This window comes from Gadus macrocephalus, chromosome 3 (assembly GCF_031168955.1).
Source record: "Gadus macrocephalus chromosome 3, ASM3116895v1".
Taxonomy (NCBI): Eukaryota; Metazoa; Chordata; class Actinopteri; order Gadiformes; family Gadidae; genus Gadus; species Gadus macrocephalus.
The window spans coordinates 24,520,532-24,538,115 of NC_082384.1; the positions used below are offsets into that span (position 1 = coordinate 24,520,532).

Consider the following 17,584-nt stretch of genomic DNA (forward strand, 5'->3'; position numbering starts at 1 on the left):
TTCCCCTTATGTTTTTTTTCATGACGACCAATAAAAAACAACAGTGTTACGCCTTATGCATGAAATAGAGATGAGAGTCTTCCATCAGAGGTCATCAACCAGACATGAACCCCGGTCTCCAGTAGGATAGGCAGAGTGCACTCCACTGCACCACTGAGACAAATACAATACAAAATGATCAATCATCAATAAAGAGGATATGTATGACATTAAAATTTATGTGTGTTTTTCTATTATATCCCTTATGGTTTTTTCATGACAACTGAAAAAAAAACGACAGCGTTACCCCTTATATTTTATTTGACAAAGAGAAAAGTGTTACCCCTTATGTTTTTTTTCATGACGACCAATAAAAAAATAACTTCGTTACCCCTTACGTTTTTTTTCATGACAACCAATAAAAAACAACAGTGTTACCCCTTATGTTTTTTTTCATGACGACCAATAAAAAACAACAGTGTTGCCCCTTATGTTTTTTTTCATGACGACCAAAGAAAAATGACAGTGTCACCCCTCATGTTTCATTTGATAAAAACGACAGTGTTACCCCCTATGTTTTAATTGATAAATATCGACAGTGTTACCCCTTATGTTTTTTTCATGACGACCGATAAAAAACGACATTGTTACCCCTTATGTTTCATTTGATAAAAACGACAGTGTTACCCCTCATGTTTCATTTGATTAAAACGACAGTGTTACCCCTTGTGTTTTTTTTCATGACGACCAAAGAAAAACAACAGTTTTGCCCCCTATGTTTTATTTGATAAAGATCGACAGTGTTACCCCTTTTGTATTTTTCATGACGACCAATAAAAAACAACAGTGTTACCCCTTATGTTTTCTTTCATGACGACCAATAAAAAAACAACAGTGTTACCCCTTATGTTTTTTTTCACGACGACCAATAAAAAACAACAGTGTTACCCCTCATGGTTTTTTTCATGACGACCAATAAAAAACAACAGTGTTACCCCTTATGTTTTTTTTCATGACGACCAAAGAAAAATGACAGTGTCACCCCTCATGTTTCATTTGATAAAAACGACAGTGTTGCCCCCTATGTTTTAATTGATAAATATCGACAGTGTTACCCCTTATGTTTTTTTCATGACGACCGATAAAAAACGACATTGTTACCCCTTATGTTTCATTTGATAAAAACGACAGTGTTACCCCTCATGTTTCATTTGATTAAAACGACAGTGTTACCCCTTGTGTTTTTTTTCATGACGACCAAAGAAAAACAACAGTTTTGCCCCCTATGTTTTATTTGATAAAGATCGACAGTGTTACCCCTTTTGTATTTTTCATGACGACCAATAAAAAACAACAGTGTTACCCCTTATGTTTTCTTTCATGACGACCAATAAAAAACAACAGTGTTACCCCTTATGTTTTTTTTCATGACGACCAATAAAAAATAACAGTGTTACCCCTTATGGTTTTTTTCATGACGACCAATAAAAAACAACAGTGTTACCCCTTATGTTTTTTTTCATGATGACCAATAAAAAACAACAGTGTTACCCAGGGACGCGGGAAGTGGGGGTGCTTAGGGTGCTGCAGCGACCCCTGGCTGTAACTGCAAGTGAGAAAGTTTTCTGAACAAATCAATACATTTTTTTTTTTTTATCATACAACATGATTTTTCATTAAATTATTGACATCCACCCTTTTTATGATATTTATCATATTATCGGTACTATGCTGATTTTACATAAGCATGTTGGTGTTCAACATCTGTTGTAGTGAAGATTCTAAAACTGGTGTAAAATGTTGCTGCCATATTGATAGACACGTTGAATGTTATCGTTTTGATTCTGGAATCCCGCACGTAAACTGGTTGGCAAAAAAAGAGCAAAGACGGGCGGTTCACTTGACGGAGAAACCGTCACTTTCCTCATATCAGACAACTCGTAACTCTGGATGAAAATGAAGGCTTTCTATTATTGTCACTTTCCTTTTGAACCTTTAGAAATAACCTCCTGAATCCTTGTTATAACGCTGTGTATAATCCCGGACCGCAACAGCTTGTCGGCATGTTGTTAGTGTGTGAAATTCAGCACAGTATCAGCCGAGTTGACTCTAATTTCCACATTGTTTACTTGATAACGTTTGTGAATAACAGTGGCTAGTTGGCAGAACTCTTTTTACACACCAGTAGAGTGTTTATCAGAGCGGATCCCTGAATGTGTCGTCACCCGTCATCTCGTCTCTGTAAACAATGGATGTTGCGCAGCATTTATTATGACGTCATTATATAGATTCTCTCTCAGCACCCCCCCCCCCCTCGGACTGACTTCCCGCGTCCCTGGCATTGACAGTTTTTTATTGTAAAGCACTTTCTCATTGTTTTTGAAATTTGCAGTAATTTTACACTCTCCAGGATCTAAGATTGGATGCTGTTTTTACCTCGTTACTGTACTAATTAAAAACTGTTGATATACGACATGCGTCATCAAATCAAATGAATTAAACGTCCAACATCACACCAAAAAAATCCCCTAGCCATTGTTAACATAATTCAAACTATCAGGTCATTTAAACAAGGAAAGATATTCATCTTTCAAAATGGACAATATGCTTTCCAAATGCACGTGCTTCAAATTGTTATTCGTCTGAGCCTGAGTGAATTCAACTTCATGGAAACAGGACGGGCTGAAGTCTCTGCTTTGAACCTGTCTCTAGGGGTCGGGGGCGGACACAGCACCGGCGCCCTGGGCCCATCTCCGGCTCCCTGAACATTCCCTTGCCAAAGGGCACGGGCAGCAGAACCGCAGTGTGTTTTAGTGTGGGTATGAGGTTGAATACCGCCGCAGACCAATCGCAGGATGCACTGGTTTATTTTTGAACATGTGTTGTACAAATCCAACTCATTATGCATTTCTGTGCCATTTTTGTCTTGTTGCAGCGATGTTTTGTGATATAAGGATTCTACAATTATGAACCGAAACGCAGTCACAAATGATGTGTTTTGGTCACCTTTGCTCATGTTTGCTGCTGTTTCAAAGTATTCATAACACACTTTCCACAAAGTGTGTCTTAGTTTAAACTCCAACCTTCAATGTGTTTGTTTATCCATAGATGAAAGCTTGAATGAGAGTTTTTATTAGTCTATGTATACGCACTCGCCTTGTCAGGTCACTTCTAATTAATAGGATATATTTATTTGTCATTGGACAGAAGTACAACGAAATTCAGTGCACTCGTACTGGTCTCATTTAAAAAGGTAACATAATAAATAATAAATAAATAAAGAAAATACATTCAACATTTCGTTCACCTACTACATTCATGTCGTCATACACTATACCGTTAACTTAGTGCCATTGTATGCCTAAAAAATAGTAAAAAAAAAAATAGTATGCCTTAAAATAGTAGTACAAATATGTAAAGTCATTGCATTACATGTGGACGTCACGGATAAATACTGTCGGAACTAGTGGATTTATTTTCAGGTCAGAGTTAAGTATGGTGACTGCTTTGGGATAGAAACTGTTTATGAATCTTGTGGTGCGTGTTCTGATGGACCTGTAACGTTTCCCTGAGGGCAGCAGTTCAAACAGATAGTTGGCAGGGTGGTATGAGTCTTTCATAATGTCGTGTGTCTTCTGCAAGCATCGGGAGTTGAAGATGGTGTCCATGGTAGGTAGCTGTTGGTTGATGATGTTTTGGGCGGTTTTTAATAATCCTCTGCAGTGACTTCCTGTCTGCAGCAGAACTGCTACCGTACCACGACAGAATTCCGTAGGTGAGCACACTCTCGATGGAGCAGCGATAGAAGGACCTTAGGTGCTGTTGTGAGAGATTGACTTTCCTGAGTGTGCGGAGAAAGTATAGCCGCTGCTGTGCATCTGCGAATTTCACTATGGTGTTGGTAGTGTGAGATGGGGCACAGTCATGTGTGTACAAGGAGTAGAGTAAAGGGCTCAGTACATGGCCCTACTCTGTACTCTGTCACTCAGTCACTCTGTGCTGAGTGACAGAGTGGGCGAAAGGTGCGGGCCCATTCTGATCAATATGATCAATGCGACACATTTTGTAGATGAAAGCTTCAAGCCAATGGGTTACTATTGAATATAATAAAGTACCCCATTACCTGTACTACAACTGAGAGTTAGAAGGTGAGAACATTTAATGAATGAGTTAACTCTGCAGTCAAATGTGAATGTAAAATCTTAAATTGACCACAACAGGAGAAATCCCTTAATATGTATTCTGGGCTGTATTCCCAGAATATAGTTCCTGTACAGGACCTCAATGACGTCATCAAATATCCATCAAATATTTCTGAAGCTGTGAAATGCTCTTTCACTTTGTGGGGATAACACACCTTAGTTAAAGAATCAGACAAGCAAAATGTAGTAGGGTTGCATGAAGTTTTTATTTAAGCGATTTCAGGGTTCAAATAGTGAGAGGGAGTAGAGAAGACCATGGAATCTGGAGATCTTCATTCACTGGAGGATGAGGTTGATTCTCCTTGCTTTCCACAATCAGAGCCCCTGCCGTGATCAGACGTACACACCCAGTCAAGTCCGTGGATGGTTGTGTGTGTTCGGCGGGTCAGGCGGGGGCTTGAGGGAGGCTGAGCAGAGATGTGTGTCAGAGATGGAGGGCTGGTGAGGGGAAGGCAACTGGGGAATGGAGGGAGTCGCATGGCAGACAGATGGTGATAGAGTCATGGCTAATTGAGAGAGAGAGAGGGAGGGGGGGAGAGGCAGAGAGAGAGGGAGAGGGAGAGAGGGATAGAGAGAGGGAGAGGCAGAGAGAGAGGGAGAGGCAGAGAGAGAGAGAGAGAGAGAGAGAAAGAGAGAGAGAGGGATAGAGAGAGTGGGCCAATTAGCCGCACTGCCCGCACCGGTCTACCACGCCATGTTTGAATCTTCGAAATCGACTCGTCGTCGTCTCCTCCTCAATCCTCCTCATCCTAGTCTTCATCGCTCTTCACTTCCTGTCAGCGCAGGCAGATGGCGAGAGCCAGGGTTGCGGAGTTGAAACGGGGGAAGGCGAATCCTTGTCAGACTCGCTCCCTCTTCCTCTCCTTCCTGGACCTCCCTCCTCCTCCTCCTCCTCCTCCTCCTCCTCCTCCTCCTGCGCCTCCTTTGGGGTCACCCCCCGCCTCTGCCTCTCCGGGCGCTCTCCCCCTCTTTCTCCCCCTCAGAGGGCTTCACTTGCTGGACATGGTGTAGCAGCCGTGCTGGTGCCACTGCATGTCGCGGATACGCCTGACGGACTGCATCTGGGGGTAGCGGGCGCCAAACTCGTTGAAGTGCCTGTACTCGCCCTTCTCCAGGACGTACTGGCTGCCACGGTAACCGGGGAACTGGTAGCCCACCCAGCTGTTGGAGAGAGAGAGGGAGAGAGCGTGAGAGGGAGGGGGAGAGAGAGCGTGAGAGGGAGGGAGAGAGTGAAGGAGGAAGGGATTCGAAACATATTCAATGAAAAAGTGATTTATGCTACGGCGTCTTGAACTCAAGTGGCCAAATGCATCTGGCCTTTGGGGGGTTCGGTCGCATCACCACAGGGACACACGCACAGCGGGCTGGTGATGGAGACATCACAGGACGCAGACACTCCCTGGCTCCTGACGTCAGACACACTCTCATGTGTGGGACTTTGTTCAAACCTATTCTTCCCTGGCCCTTCCTGCCCATCAGACACCGAGCGCTCAGAAGTGGCTTCACACTCACACTCGATCAATGTCTAACACCTGATGCCTTCATCCCTTGTTTTTCTACTACTAGCTGTTATGAACAGGAAAAGGGTGTGTATTATAGTCCTAAAAGTTTATCTTTCTGGAGCTAATGCGTCTGGAGTGGATGTGGGCAGCTGATGCCTACATCAGCCATATTTTTTTTTATAAAAAGCTGTTATGAACAGAAAACAGGAGTATATATGCCAGAAGGAGTTATTTCTGGAGATGAACCCGACATCCATTATCTTCTAAGACTAAGAGACCCATGAATGTATGTGTGTGTTTGTGTGTATGTGTGTGTTTGTGTGTGTGTGTGTGTGTGTGTGTGTGTGTGTGTGTGTGTGTGTGTGTGTGTGTGTGTGTGTGTGTGTGTGTGTGTGTGTGTGTGTGTGTGTGTGTGTGTGTGTGTGTGTGTGTGTGTGTGTGTGTGTGTGTGTGTGTGTGTGTGTGTGTGTATGTCACTCCTAGCTTCTCTACTTGTGTTCCTCAGCAGGAAATGAGTCATGACATCAACAACTGCAAGTTGTTATTTAGCCCTGAAATATTTTCGAGGTGAGGAGAATTCCAGTCAGTGTGCTTATGTGTGTGTCTGTGTGTGTGTTCTTGTGTGTCTGTGTGTGTGTGTGTGTGTGTGAGAAATACTCACGTTCCACAGCTGACCATCACGCTGCCAACTCTGTCGGTGAAGCCGTAGGAGAACAGGCTGGGAACGTCGTCGTCCATGATCTCCATCTTACGGCCCTTGAACTCTCCAACCTCGTACAGGCAGACCTTGTGCTTCTCGGGGTCCTGGGGGGGGCAGAGCAGGGGGTGTTTGGACGGTGTTTGGAAATAGCACTTAGTATCGTGTAGCTTTTTATTCTAGCTATCCGTGTTGTATACGGGGAACGGGTTAACCTAGCGATTGTTAGTGCTTGGCACTTGTTTCTATGAACATCCTTACTGTATCGAGAGTGATGTATTGTTGTTTTTCTTCTGTTTCTTCTGACAAATGTACTTATTGGAAGTCGCTTTGGATAAAAGCGACTGCTAAATGCCCTGAATGTAAAATGTTAATGAAGCCAATGGAGCCTTCCTGGGGAGCGTTTGATCTGCCCCTCAGAGGGGAGGAAGAAGAGGGAGGCTAGGTAGTGTGTGATCTGCCCCTCGGAGGAGAGGAAGAGGAGGGCGGCAGGCTAACCATGCGGCAGGGCCTGAAGGACAGCAGGTAGTCGTTCCTCTGGCAGTTGCTCCAGGAGTCCCAGCGGGGGTACTCTCCCTTCTCCAGGATGAACATCTCTCCGCACAGGTTCATCTGCTCGTAGCCGACGTAGCTGAGGAGAGAGGAACAGGAGAGAGGAGAGAGGAGGGAGGAGAGAGGAGCAGGAGAGGAGGAGAGTTGAGGAGGAGAGGGATGTCTGTACTGAGAGATGTCAATCCCAGCATCTCTACTGATAATCTACCGAGAAATCGAATCTGTGTTCATATGTGTGTGTTTGTGCGTGTGTGTGTGTGTGTGTGTGTGTGTGTGTGTGTGTGTGTGTGTGTGTGTGTGTGTCTGTGTGTGTGTGTGTGTGTGTGTGTGTGTGTTTCTGTTGTTGTGTGTGTTTGAGTGTTCTTGTGTGTGCGTCTGTGTGTGTTTGTGTTGTTGTGTGTGTGGTTGTGTGAGTGTCCTCATGCTTATGTGAGTGTGTGTGTGTGTGTGTGTGTGTGTGTGTGTGTGTGTGTGTGTGTGTGTGTGTGTGTGTGTGTGTGTTTGTGCGTTCATGTTCATGTGTGTTTGTTTGCAGTGTGTGAGTGTCTTTTCGTGAGAGGATGTGATGTTTGATGATGTGTCACTGTGTGTGTAAGTCCACCACATGTATTAACCACCACTGTGTTCCACTACGCTGTGAGTCAGTACTTACGGCCCACACTCCACGCGCAGGGAGCGCACCTTGTCCATGCCCATGTCGCACACGTTCATGCACTCTCCGCTGATCTCAACGCAGCGGCCCTGGAAGTTCTCCTGGTCGAACACGAACATCTGGAGCAGGAAGGCGGGAGGTGTGGTGGTCAGATGGAGGCATTTTTACACACATCAATATACCTTCACCAGGAGAATCAAGGATGAGCGAGGGAGACAGAGAATGAGGGGCCCCAGGGAGAGAGAGAGAGAGCGAGCGAGAGAGCGTGAGAGAGAGAGAGCGAGGGAGAGAGAGAGAGAGAGAGAGGGAGAGAGAGAGAGAGCCACCAACACGCTACACTGCCCTTAGCGTAGCGTGTAGAACCACGCAGGCAGAGTAAATCAGCAGCTTGGGGCAGAGAGCTCAGCATGGGGGCCTAAACGAGGCCCCACATCAGATCAATAGTGTGGATCTCTTTGAGGGGAGGGGGGGGGTTGCTTGTTTGTGTTTGTGTGTGTGTGTGTGTGTGTGTGTGCGTGTGTGTTTGTGTGTATACCTTGTAAGCGTGTGTGCCCATCTCGGACCTCTTGCTCAGAGGGGTCTTTCCGTCGGTCTGGGAAGCGGCCTTGGACTTATCAGCAGACATGATGACTGGAGAACCGAGAAGAGAACAGAGGAGAGCAGAGGAGAAAGGAGGATGGTAGAGGAGGACAGAGGAGAGGAGATCACAGAGGAGAACAGAGAAGAGCAGAGGAGATCAGAGGAGAGAGGAGGATGGTAGAGGAGGACAGAGGAGAGGAGATCACAGAGGAGAACAGGGAAGAGCAGAGGAGATCAGAGGAGAGAGGAGGATGGTAGAGGAGGACAGAGGAGAGGAGATCACAGAGGAGAACAGAGAAGAGGAGATGAGAGGAGACGAGAGGAGAGGAGAGCCGAAACAGATCAGAACACAATGCAACACAAAGGGACACAAAAGCAACATGTCACGGAACAATGGAGACAGAGATCGATTGAAATAACCAAAGGCTGCGGCTGTGTGTGTGTAACCTATTGTCTTCTGACTAGAGCATTGCATCACTCGTTCTTCTATTTGCAGGATGTGAACCAGTGCGCAAACAGTGTCGTCATACGGCAATCACTAGACTCTGTACAACATATTTCTGAACAATAAACCCGGCTGTCATGGCTTCAAGCGATCGATGAATCGAAAAAAGGTATTCTGAGCCGCCGGAATATCTCTGCAGCATTACCACCCGCCAGCATCAGGCATCTTTATATTTACTTGTTATATTTACTGCGTACATCAATGGACTCTGTCTGGCTTACATCTGGTTACACTCACTCACTGTGTGGCTCACTGCTGCTGTTCTATGTTCTACTTCTATGTTTTTTGGATGACTGTGGCTCACCTGTGGCTGTAGAGCTGGAGCTTTGAGGCTGTGTGTGTGTGTATGTGTCTGTCAGGCCGTCATTGGCTTATATACGCTGGCGGACCGAGGGGGGGGATTACCGACACAGAAGCAAACGCTGAGCCCACATCAGCCCACAGAATAGAAATACCCCATCATCAAAGAGCAGGAGAGGGAGGGGCGAGAGACACCGGGCGGGGCACAGAGCGAGCGCGAGAGAGAGAAAGAGAGAGAGAGAGGGGCTGGCAATCAGAGGGATAGGTCGAGAGAGGGAAGAGATGGGTCACATGGAGAGAGAGAGAGAGAGAGAGAGAGAGAGAGGGAGGCAGAGAGACACCGGGCGGGATTGAGAGCAAGAGAGAGAGAGAGTGAGAGAGAGTGAGAGCGAGAGAGAGAGTGAGAGAGAGAGAGAGAGAGAGAGAGAGAGAGAGATAGTGAGAGGGAGGAGATGGGGCACGTAGAGCAAGAGAGAGGGAGAGGGTGGGCGAGAAAGACAGAGTGTGAGGTGCAGTTAAGACAGAGAGGCAGACGGAAAGATGCAGAGAGTGCTCTGCGAAGAGAGCGAGAGAGAGGGAGAGGGAGAGAGATAGAGGGGCAGAGAGAGAATGGTAATGTTCAGACAGGAGCAAGGGGGGAAAAGTAGAGGCGATAAGGTGTGAGGGAGTACTGTAATTATATTCATGTGTACTCTTCATCCTCCTAAACATCGCCCGACAGCCTTATCCTCCTATAATTATCAGGCAGCATTCTGTGATGAGGTGTCTGTCTCCTGTGACTCATTTTTGTGATCATTATTCGCCGGCGTCTTGTACTCTGTTGATATTACACCTCGCCTGCAGAGCTTTCCCTGCAACCCAATGAAGGCAGAGGAGATGATACAATAACTGGTACATAGCAAACATGTTTTCATTTAAAACCTTTTTAATTCACTTTATTGTAGTGAGTTCATTAAGAGTGTTTTTTTAATTAGTTCTCGGTGAATTAGTTCTGACAATGAGGATGAAGAATCTGACATTCCCCTACATTTCACAGTTTTTGTTATATGGATATCTATAGATATATGTAGACGATATAAAGAAAACTGTTATTCTATCTATATCTATATATTCATATCTATATCTATACAGATATAAAGATATAGATATAGATAGAATAACAGTATAACAGAAATTATCTTTCAAAATGATGGCCGCTAAGTTGTTGTTCATGCCTGTATAAAAAATAAACCTAAAACCCAAACCTCAATTATAGTTTTATTTGACACTCATATTCCCTCCCGCTTCCTGTGGTGAACGCGGCATCATATAGATCTGATTAAGAAGTGGTCAGAGAAAAAAAGCAATATTCTGAGAAAAGCAATATAAACCTGACCGGCCTGGAAGAGATGAGAAACAAAGGGAGGTACCATTGCAACAAATTAGATTCCACTATTAATCACAGCCCGGGATCGCTCCTCGAATGAGGGGGAGACGTAGTGAACACCTACACACCAAGTCACATCTGCTACCTGGCTGATGTTTATACGAGGCGACGCAAGCTTACAGGTTGTCAAATACGAGGGATGTGTGTGTGGGTGGACGAGCTGTAAGCTTCGACAAATGAATCGGCAGCATCATGGATCGGGTGAAAGCTCATTAAAAGTCGTGACATAGAGGGGTGCTGGTTGCCTTGCTGCGCAGCCCACTGGGCCTGGGTGACCTAGATAACTCTTCCGTACCTGCTTCCCCTCCTTTGAGCCCGGTAATCACTACCCCCCGATGGGCGGGGCCGCGGTTTGACTGGCATCTTGTCTCTGGGAGTATATTTAGATCAGTGCCTGTGGGAGAATAGAGAAGTGTCGACATGGAGATGTGATAAAACGTCAGGATTTCTTGGTACGTTGAGGATCCCTGGTGGATTGCCTACGCACGACTCTCTCTCTCTTGACACAAGTCTGCCGTACATGTTCACTTATTCAGTGATTCAAGTGTCTAAGCAGATGTTTGGCTGCAAATTATAATGTATTGCCTTAATCTCTGGATGAAGAGTTATTTAGCTACTTAGTTAGTTAGTTGACACAGGTTCTTTGTGTAGCCTTCGGACTGCAGAGTTGCTCACCAGCTTAAGACTCACCTGTTCAGAGTTCATCTAGACTCACCTGTTCAGAGTTTATCTAGACCAGGGGTCCCCAACACGGTGACCCGCGGGCACCATGGCGCCCACAAGAACCACATGAGGCGCCCGCAGGCCTGTTCTAAAAACAGCACTACTCGTTCTTGAGCAACTCTTTCCCACCTTTTTTAAGTCATTGTCGATAATTATTGCGAGAAATCATTAACATGACTTAATTAATTAACAAGTCTTCACATGGATGAGTATCATTAATCATTAATAGCAATATATAACTACAGGCTAACTGAGCAAATTTGTTATTTCAGAAGAGTGCATAGAACTGGGTGCCCTTCGTATGACTCAGTGCCCATGAAGTAGCTCTCAGGTTCAAAAAGGTTGGTGACTCCTGATCTAGACCCTCCATATCCTCCCACTCCCATCTCTCCTACTTATTGTATGTTGTACGTCCTGGGAAATTAATGTACGCACTTATTGTATGTCATACTTAGTTATAGTAATTAGTTGTATAGCATCTAGCTTTCTTTGTTGTACGTCGGGAATGGGTTAACCTAGCAATTCTTCATGCTTGGCACTTGGATCTATGAACATCCTTACTGTACCGACAGCGATATATTGTTTCACATTCTTCCGACAAATGTACTTATTGTAAGTCGCTTTGGATAAAAGCATCTGCTAAATACCCTAAATGTAAAATGCAAATGGTTAGACACATGATACAATTTGTCTGATACTTACACATACATATACAAATACATTTTAATATTTATAGCTTATGCTAATATGCAATGCCTTTGCCACCATCGTAACATTAAATGTCATTAGGATGTGTAATTTTGAAACACACTGACAGCCAGATGGTTGATGATGGCATTGACGCTCTGAATAATATTTGCAGTTAGCCGTTGAACAAACTGCTCCATTAGCATTTGAGGACACAAAAAAAAATTAGCATCTGCTACAGAATGCACCTGTTACAGCTAGCTGTAACAGGTGCTAGCTGCTCTATGAACATATGAATATATTAAGTGTGTGTATATTGTGTGTGTGTCTGTGTGTATATTGTGTGTGTGTGTGTGTGGGGGGGGGGGGGGGGGGGGGGGGGGGGGGTAAGGGGGTTCAGAATGGTCATCATTGGAATAATGCTAGAGCAACTCCATGCTAACAAAAAGTGCAAGTGTGGAATTCCTCAATAGCAGCCTATTCCAAAAATGTATAATAGACCCTATTCTGACATGCTCTGGTAGCCACATGTTACTCCAGAGATATAATATATCATATTAAAAATCAGCAGGTCAATTAGAGTTCAATGACTGTACATTATCAACTTTATTACAGCATTCCTCAACTTTGGGGGATTTAAATTCCGGCAGTATTTGGGATGCTAAAGCCTCATTATACTCCGATAGCTCGCAGCCATTGTTGCTACAGCTCTGCTGACGAGCACGAATGGGGCACACAACAGAGGCTGCCCTGCCTCTGTTGAACGGACCCCATTCACCGTCCCTGGCGCACTGACTCTATCCAGCAACAGGCCAACAACGGTGCGCCATGTGCTGAGTCGACAGCCCTCATGGGACCGAGGCATCAAAGGGGAAAGCAGGGAGAGGGAGTGGGGGGGGGGGGGGGTCCGATACAGTAGCGCGCACGCATATCTTTACGCACAACTTTACGCACACGTGGTTTGCGCGTTCATGTCCCCCACCTGCAACCATGCGCTCTGTGAACGTGTGCGCGCCTGGTGGTCTCTGTCCCGACAACGATGGGAATCGATAGTACACGCCGGAATGCGGACGCGCGCACCGAGCGGGGACGCCGGTATAAAACGGGCCGCGCCAGATTATCACGCAAGTCTGTAAAAAGGATTGAAGGACAGCAGCGGGCGAAGAGCATCCAGGTGAGCGTGGACTAATTCAACAGCATAAAAGTTGGACTTTGCTTTGGTGTAACGATACTCTATAAATATATTGCTTCACAGAAGTCAATTTTTAAACTTAATAGTACAATAGCCATAATACCAAAAAGAAAAATAGTCTGTATGTTGATTTAACACTTATACACACTTATACACTCATACATGAGACTACATGCATACATTTGTAATTATTGATTGATTAGTACCTATATATAGTATCTATAGTATCTATGTTGTATATATATTATAGTTTGTTTGAAAAAGAAGTGTTTTCATTTTTTAAGTAGGTCTACTTTCATCTAAATATAGTAAATACTCAGTATTTGTACTAAATGTGATCAATGCCTCGATATTGACATTGATATTATTAATTAATATACACGTTAAATAATGTATTGATTTCTGTGCAAAGCTTGTTTGCCTGCTGCCACCCACTAGTGTCCCGAATCATGACATCCTGATGTAACGGAGACATGGGCCTCCATGTGTCTGCCAGCTCCACCTCCATCACATTAGCCACGCAGAGACAGGATCCTCCACCGTTTCTAAATGTTCTGAATCTCTCCTCTCTTTCCCTCTCTCTCTCTCTCTCTCTCTCTCTCTCTCTCTCTCTCTCTCTCTCTCTCTCTCTCTCTCTCTCTCTCTCTCTCTCTCTCTCTCTCTCTCTCTCTCTCTCTCTCTCTCTCTACAGACATGAATAGAGCCACTAAGACCCACATGACCTCCCCCATGTTCTTCCCAACATGGGTATGGCCCCCTTCTTTAAGGTGAAACTAACACACACTCTCTCACACACACATACACACACACACACACACACACACACACACACACACACACACACACACACACACACACACACACACACACACACACACACACACACACACACACACACAAACAAACAACGATACACACTCACACACACACAAACAAACACACGCACATAAGAATTCAGACACACACACACACACACACACAAAAACTCTCACACACACACACACACACACACTCCCCCACACACAAACACACGTACACACACACAAACACACGCACACACACACACACACAAACAAACATTTACACACTCACAAACACATAAATGCACCCACTCACACACACACACACACACACACACACACAAACACACACACAAAACATACACACAAAAAACACAAACGCAAACTCACGCACACTCACGCACCCACTCACATACACAAACCCCCACACGCACAGCAAATGTATATTTAAGACACACTAGAGGGGGTGCTGTTAAGCTGAATGCACGGCTGGGATGCGGTAGTTTGTTGTAGTTTGCTGATACTCGGTATAACAGCACGACCCCCGTTGTGAGATAGATTTTATTCAGAAGTGCTCACCGTTCTACAGGCGCTGTTTATTAGTTGGTAGTAATCAGCAACAACAGATTAGGATTTGTCGGTTTGTTTAATCATCCATTCGGCTCCGTCAACACAAAAAGTCCTGCAACGTGACCCACGCCGAGCAACACATAGACATGTTCCTGCACACTAGCTTCTACTTTGTGTAGATCTACACGTTACCACAAGCCAGCCCTGTATCAGGTACATTTATCTTTGTGTTAACCAATAGTCTGAGTGTCAGTTGAGAGTCCCGTTGCTGGATTTTGATCCTGAGGAGTTAACAGCTTACGATGTTTAATATCGGCTAATAAGCGATTGCTAGAAACACATGCAAATAGGAGCGATTCAAGTGTAGTTCAAGGACTTAATACTGTTATACTCTATATCCACACTCATGCCTCAATGCAACGCACCGTTGTGTACGATAATGCATTATATTTTGAGGATTTACATTCAACATCTGGATGTTCTGTTCTATATTATGGATACCATATTCTACATTATGTTTTTATTATGTTAGTTCCATTTGGTCTATTTTCAATCGTGGGTGATAAGCTCTCCAGCTGTATCTCTCTATGACGGATGTTAAAGTCTATAAATGTATTCTACATTATGGATTGTATTTATATGTTCCACATGGTTGGAGGTTAAAGGCTGTATATGTTTTCTGTATTAGGGAATCTAAACGGATGGAATCGATATTCCGTGTTTTCCACATGGTTGGAGGTTAAAGGCTGTATGTATTCTATATTAGGGATTCTAAAAAGATGGATGCTATTCCGTATTTTTCACATGGTTGGAGGTTAAAGGCTGTAGCTGGATGTATGTATTCTATAGTGTTGGATGCTTGCTACCATCCATTCCTCAGTGTTGGAGGTTAAGGTCATAATGTATGTAAAGCCCGCAGCTGGAGGTTCGATTCCAGGGACTCTGTAGTGCCGGGGGCTGAATGTCTTCCTTTGTGGCCGCAGGTGACCGTGTTCGAGCAGGAGCACTTCCAGGGCCGCTGCCAGGAGTTCACCTCCGAGTGCTGCAACATCCAGGACTGTGGACTGGACAACATCCGCTCCATCAGGGTGGAGAGTGGAGCGTGAGTCACCGTGTGTGTGTGTGTGTGTGTGTTGCATACAATCAACAACTCTTTCTTCGCTTTATTCCGTTGCTACGATCATAGCTGCCAATCATTCATAAATAATTTGGCGAAAGGTACTCACAGACACACACACACACACACATATTATATTTTGAATATATACAAATATATATATAAAGAAAAATATGTATTTATTTATGTACATAAATAATTGTATGTATCTACAAATATTTTACATATTCAAAGAAATATATACATAAAATATTTTATGGATAAAATATTTTATATTATTTTATACATATCATTTTTTAGACAACAATGTAACGATAGCCGCTCATGTGTGCGTGGGTCATGTTAACTGCGAGGCTGCCCTGTAGTCTAACCCTGTGTGTGACCCCCCTCTTTCTCCAGCTGGGTGGGCTACGAGCACCACGACTTCCAGGGCCAGCAGTTCATCCTGGAGAGGGGAGAGTACCCCCACTGGGACGCCTACAGCGGCTCCCTGTCCTACCACGTGGAGCGCCTCATGTCCCTGCGCCCCATCTACTGCGCTGTGAGTACCCCCATACCCCCATACCGTGTGGGGAGGCGGGCCTTAGGGGGTAGGTAGAATGAATAGGACTGATGGAGGAAATCGGACAGAGTGAGAGAGACAGAGAGGGACATAGAGAAGGAGAGAAGGGGGGAGACAGACAGAGAGAGAGAGAGAGAGAGAGAGAGACACACACACACACAGAGAGACAGAGAGAGAGAGACACACAGAGAGAAAGAGAGAGAGCGAGAGAGAGAGAGAGAGAGAGAGAGAGAGAGAGAGACACACACACAGAGAGAGAGACACACAAAGAGAAAGAGAGAGAGAGAGAGAGACACAGAGAGAAAGAGAGGGAGGGAGAGAGAGAGAGAGAGGGGGGGAGAGAGAGAGAGAGAGAGAGAGAGAGAGAGAGAGAGAGAGAGAGAGAGAGAGAGAGAGAGACAGACAGACACACACACACACATAGAGGCAGAGAGAGGGAGATTGTAGGAGGGAGATAAGCAAAAGCATGTTTCCAGGAGATTAACTTGTCGATGCGCTTTGAGCACCGACAAGCAAGTGAGCAATCAAGCTTTTTAACACTTGGAACACAAGACTTCCTCACATTTCCGAGGCCTATTCCGGCTGTTCTCTGTGCATGTCTGACTCTAACACCCCCCCCCCCCCCCCCCTCCCCCTTATCCACTCAGTCCCACCAGAGCAGCCGTATGACCATCTACGAGATGGAGAACTTCCTGGGCCGCAGCGTGGAGATGTGTGATGACTACCCCTCCCTGCAGGCCATGGGCTGGATGAAGCCCGAGGTGGGATCCATGCACGTCCAGTGCGGAGCGGTAAGTACCCAACCCCCCCCCCCCCCCCCTGAAAGTCCCGTCGGATGAAAGCCTCTGCCAAATCGCTCCGATCGTAAATAGCATGAAGGATATTAATCTGCTCTGACTGAGAAGCGAGTGCAGTTTGCAGTCGTTGGTTCTATTTAGCTTGGTTACGATCTCAGCTCTTTCAGCCGATGAGGTGGGCCAAGTGTTCTGTTCGCTCGCATGGCTCAACACACGGTAAGTATTGGCAGCTAGCCTGGCTGTTGCCAGACCAAGCTCAATCGTAGATTGGAGTTCGGTCTTGGGAAGCTGCTGTCGTTTTCTTCAGCACGAGAGGCGTGATCGACGGGCCTAGTTCAAACGACTCTGTACGCGATTGGCTGCTTGCTGCCGCTTCCCTGTCGTGATCGTGTTGAACCAGCCAATGGCGCGCCAGCGGGAAAAGCCAGCTTGGTGATTGGCTCCCGCAAAAAACGTATCGAAGCTAGAAAGAAACGTATTGCTCTTCTCCAGACCCTTCTGCGGGGCGAACTCGAATCGCCGGCAGAATGGGCGGGGCTACCCAGTCTAATTAGTAGTAGTATAAGTAAGACACCGCCTCTAACCTAGCCTCTCTCTCCGTCCGTCCGTCCGTCCGTCCAGCTTCGTGTGCTACCAGTTCCCCGGCTACAGGGGCCAGCAGTACATCATGGAGTGCGAGAGGCACAGCGGCGACTTCCAGCACTGGAAGAACTGGGGCTCCCACTGCCAGACCCCCCAGATC

At 45.5% G+C, this 17,584-nt stretch overlaps 2 protein-coding genes across 2 annotated transcripts in view; one reads left to right on the forward strand and one right to left on the reverse strand.

Moving 5' to 3' along the window:
- Positions 1 to 4,368: 4,368 nt before the first annotated feature.
- LOC132454695 (beta-crystallin B1-like) lies at positions 4,369 to 9,118 on the reverse strand. Its single transcript, XM_060048210.1, has 6 exons — positions 8,973 to 9,118; positions 8,120 to 8,214; positions 7,585 to 7,703; positions 6,879 to 7,011; positions 6,345 to 6,487; positions 4,369 to 5,342 (listed from the first exon to the last, which is right to left on the reverse strand). The coding sequence occupies exons 2-6, from the start codon at positions 8,207 to 8,209 to the stop codon at positions 5,171 to 5,173; spliced, it is 657 nt and encodes a 218-aa protein (XP_059904193.1). The 5' UTR covers positions 8,210 to 8,214; positions 8,973 to 9,118; the 3' UTR covers positions 4,369 to 5,170.
- Positions 9,119 to 13,689: 4,571 nt separating this feature from the next.
- The window catches only part of cryba1l2 (crystallin, beta A1, like 2), an 8,750-nt gene continuing 4,855 nt past the window's right edge, over positions 13,690 to 17,584 (forward strand). Inside the window, 6 exon segments of the mRNA XM_060047416.1 lie at positions 13,690 to 13,735; positions 13,738 to 13,763; positions 15,350 to 15,468; positions 15,883 to 16,024; positions 16,693 to 16,835; positions 17,464 to 17,567. Coding sequence (XP_059903399.1) covers positions 13,690 to 13,735; positions 13,738 to 13,763; positions 15,350 to 15,468; positions 15,883 to 16,024; positions 16,693 to 16,835; positions 17,464 to 17,567 — 580 coding nt within the window.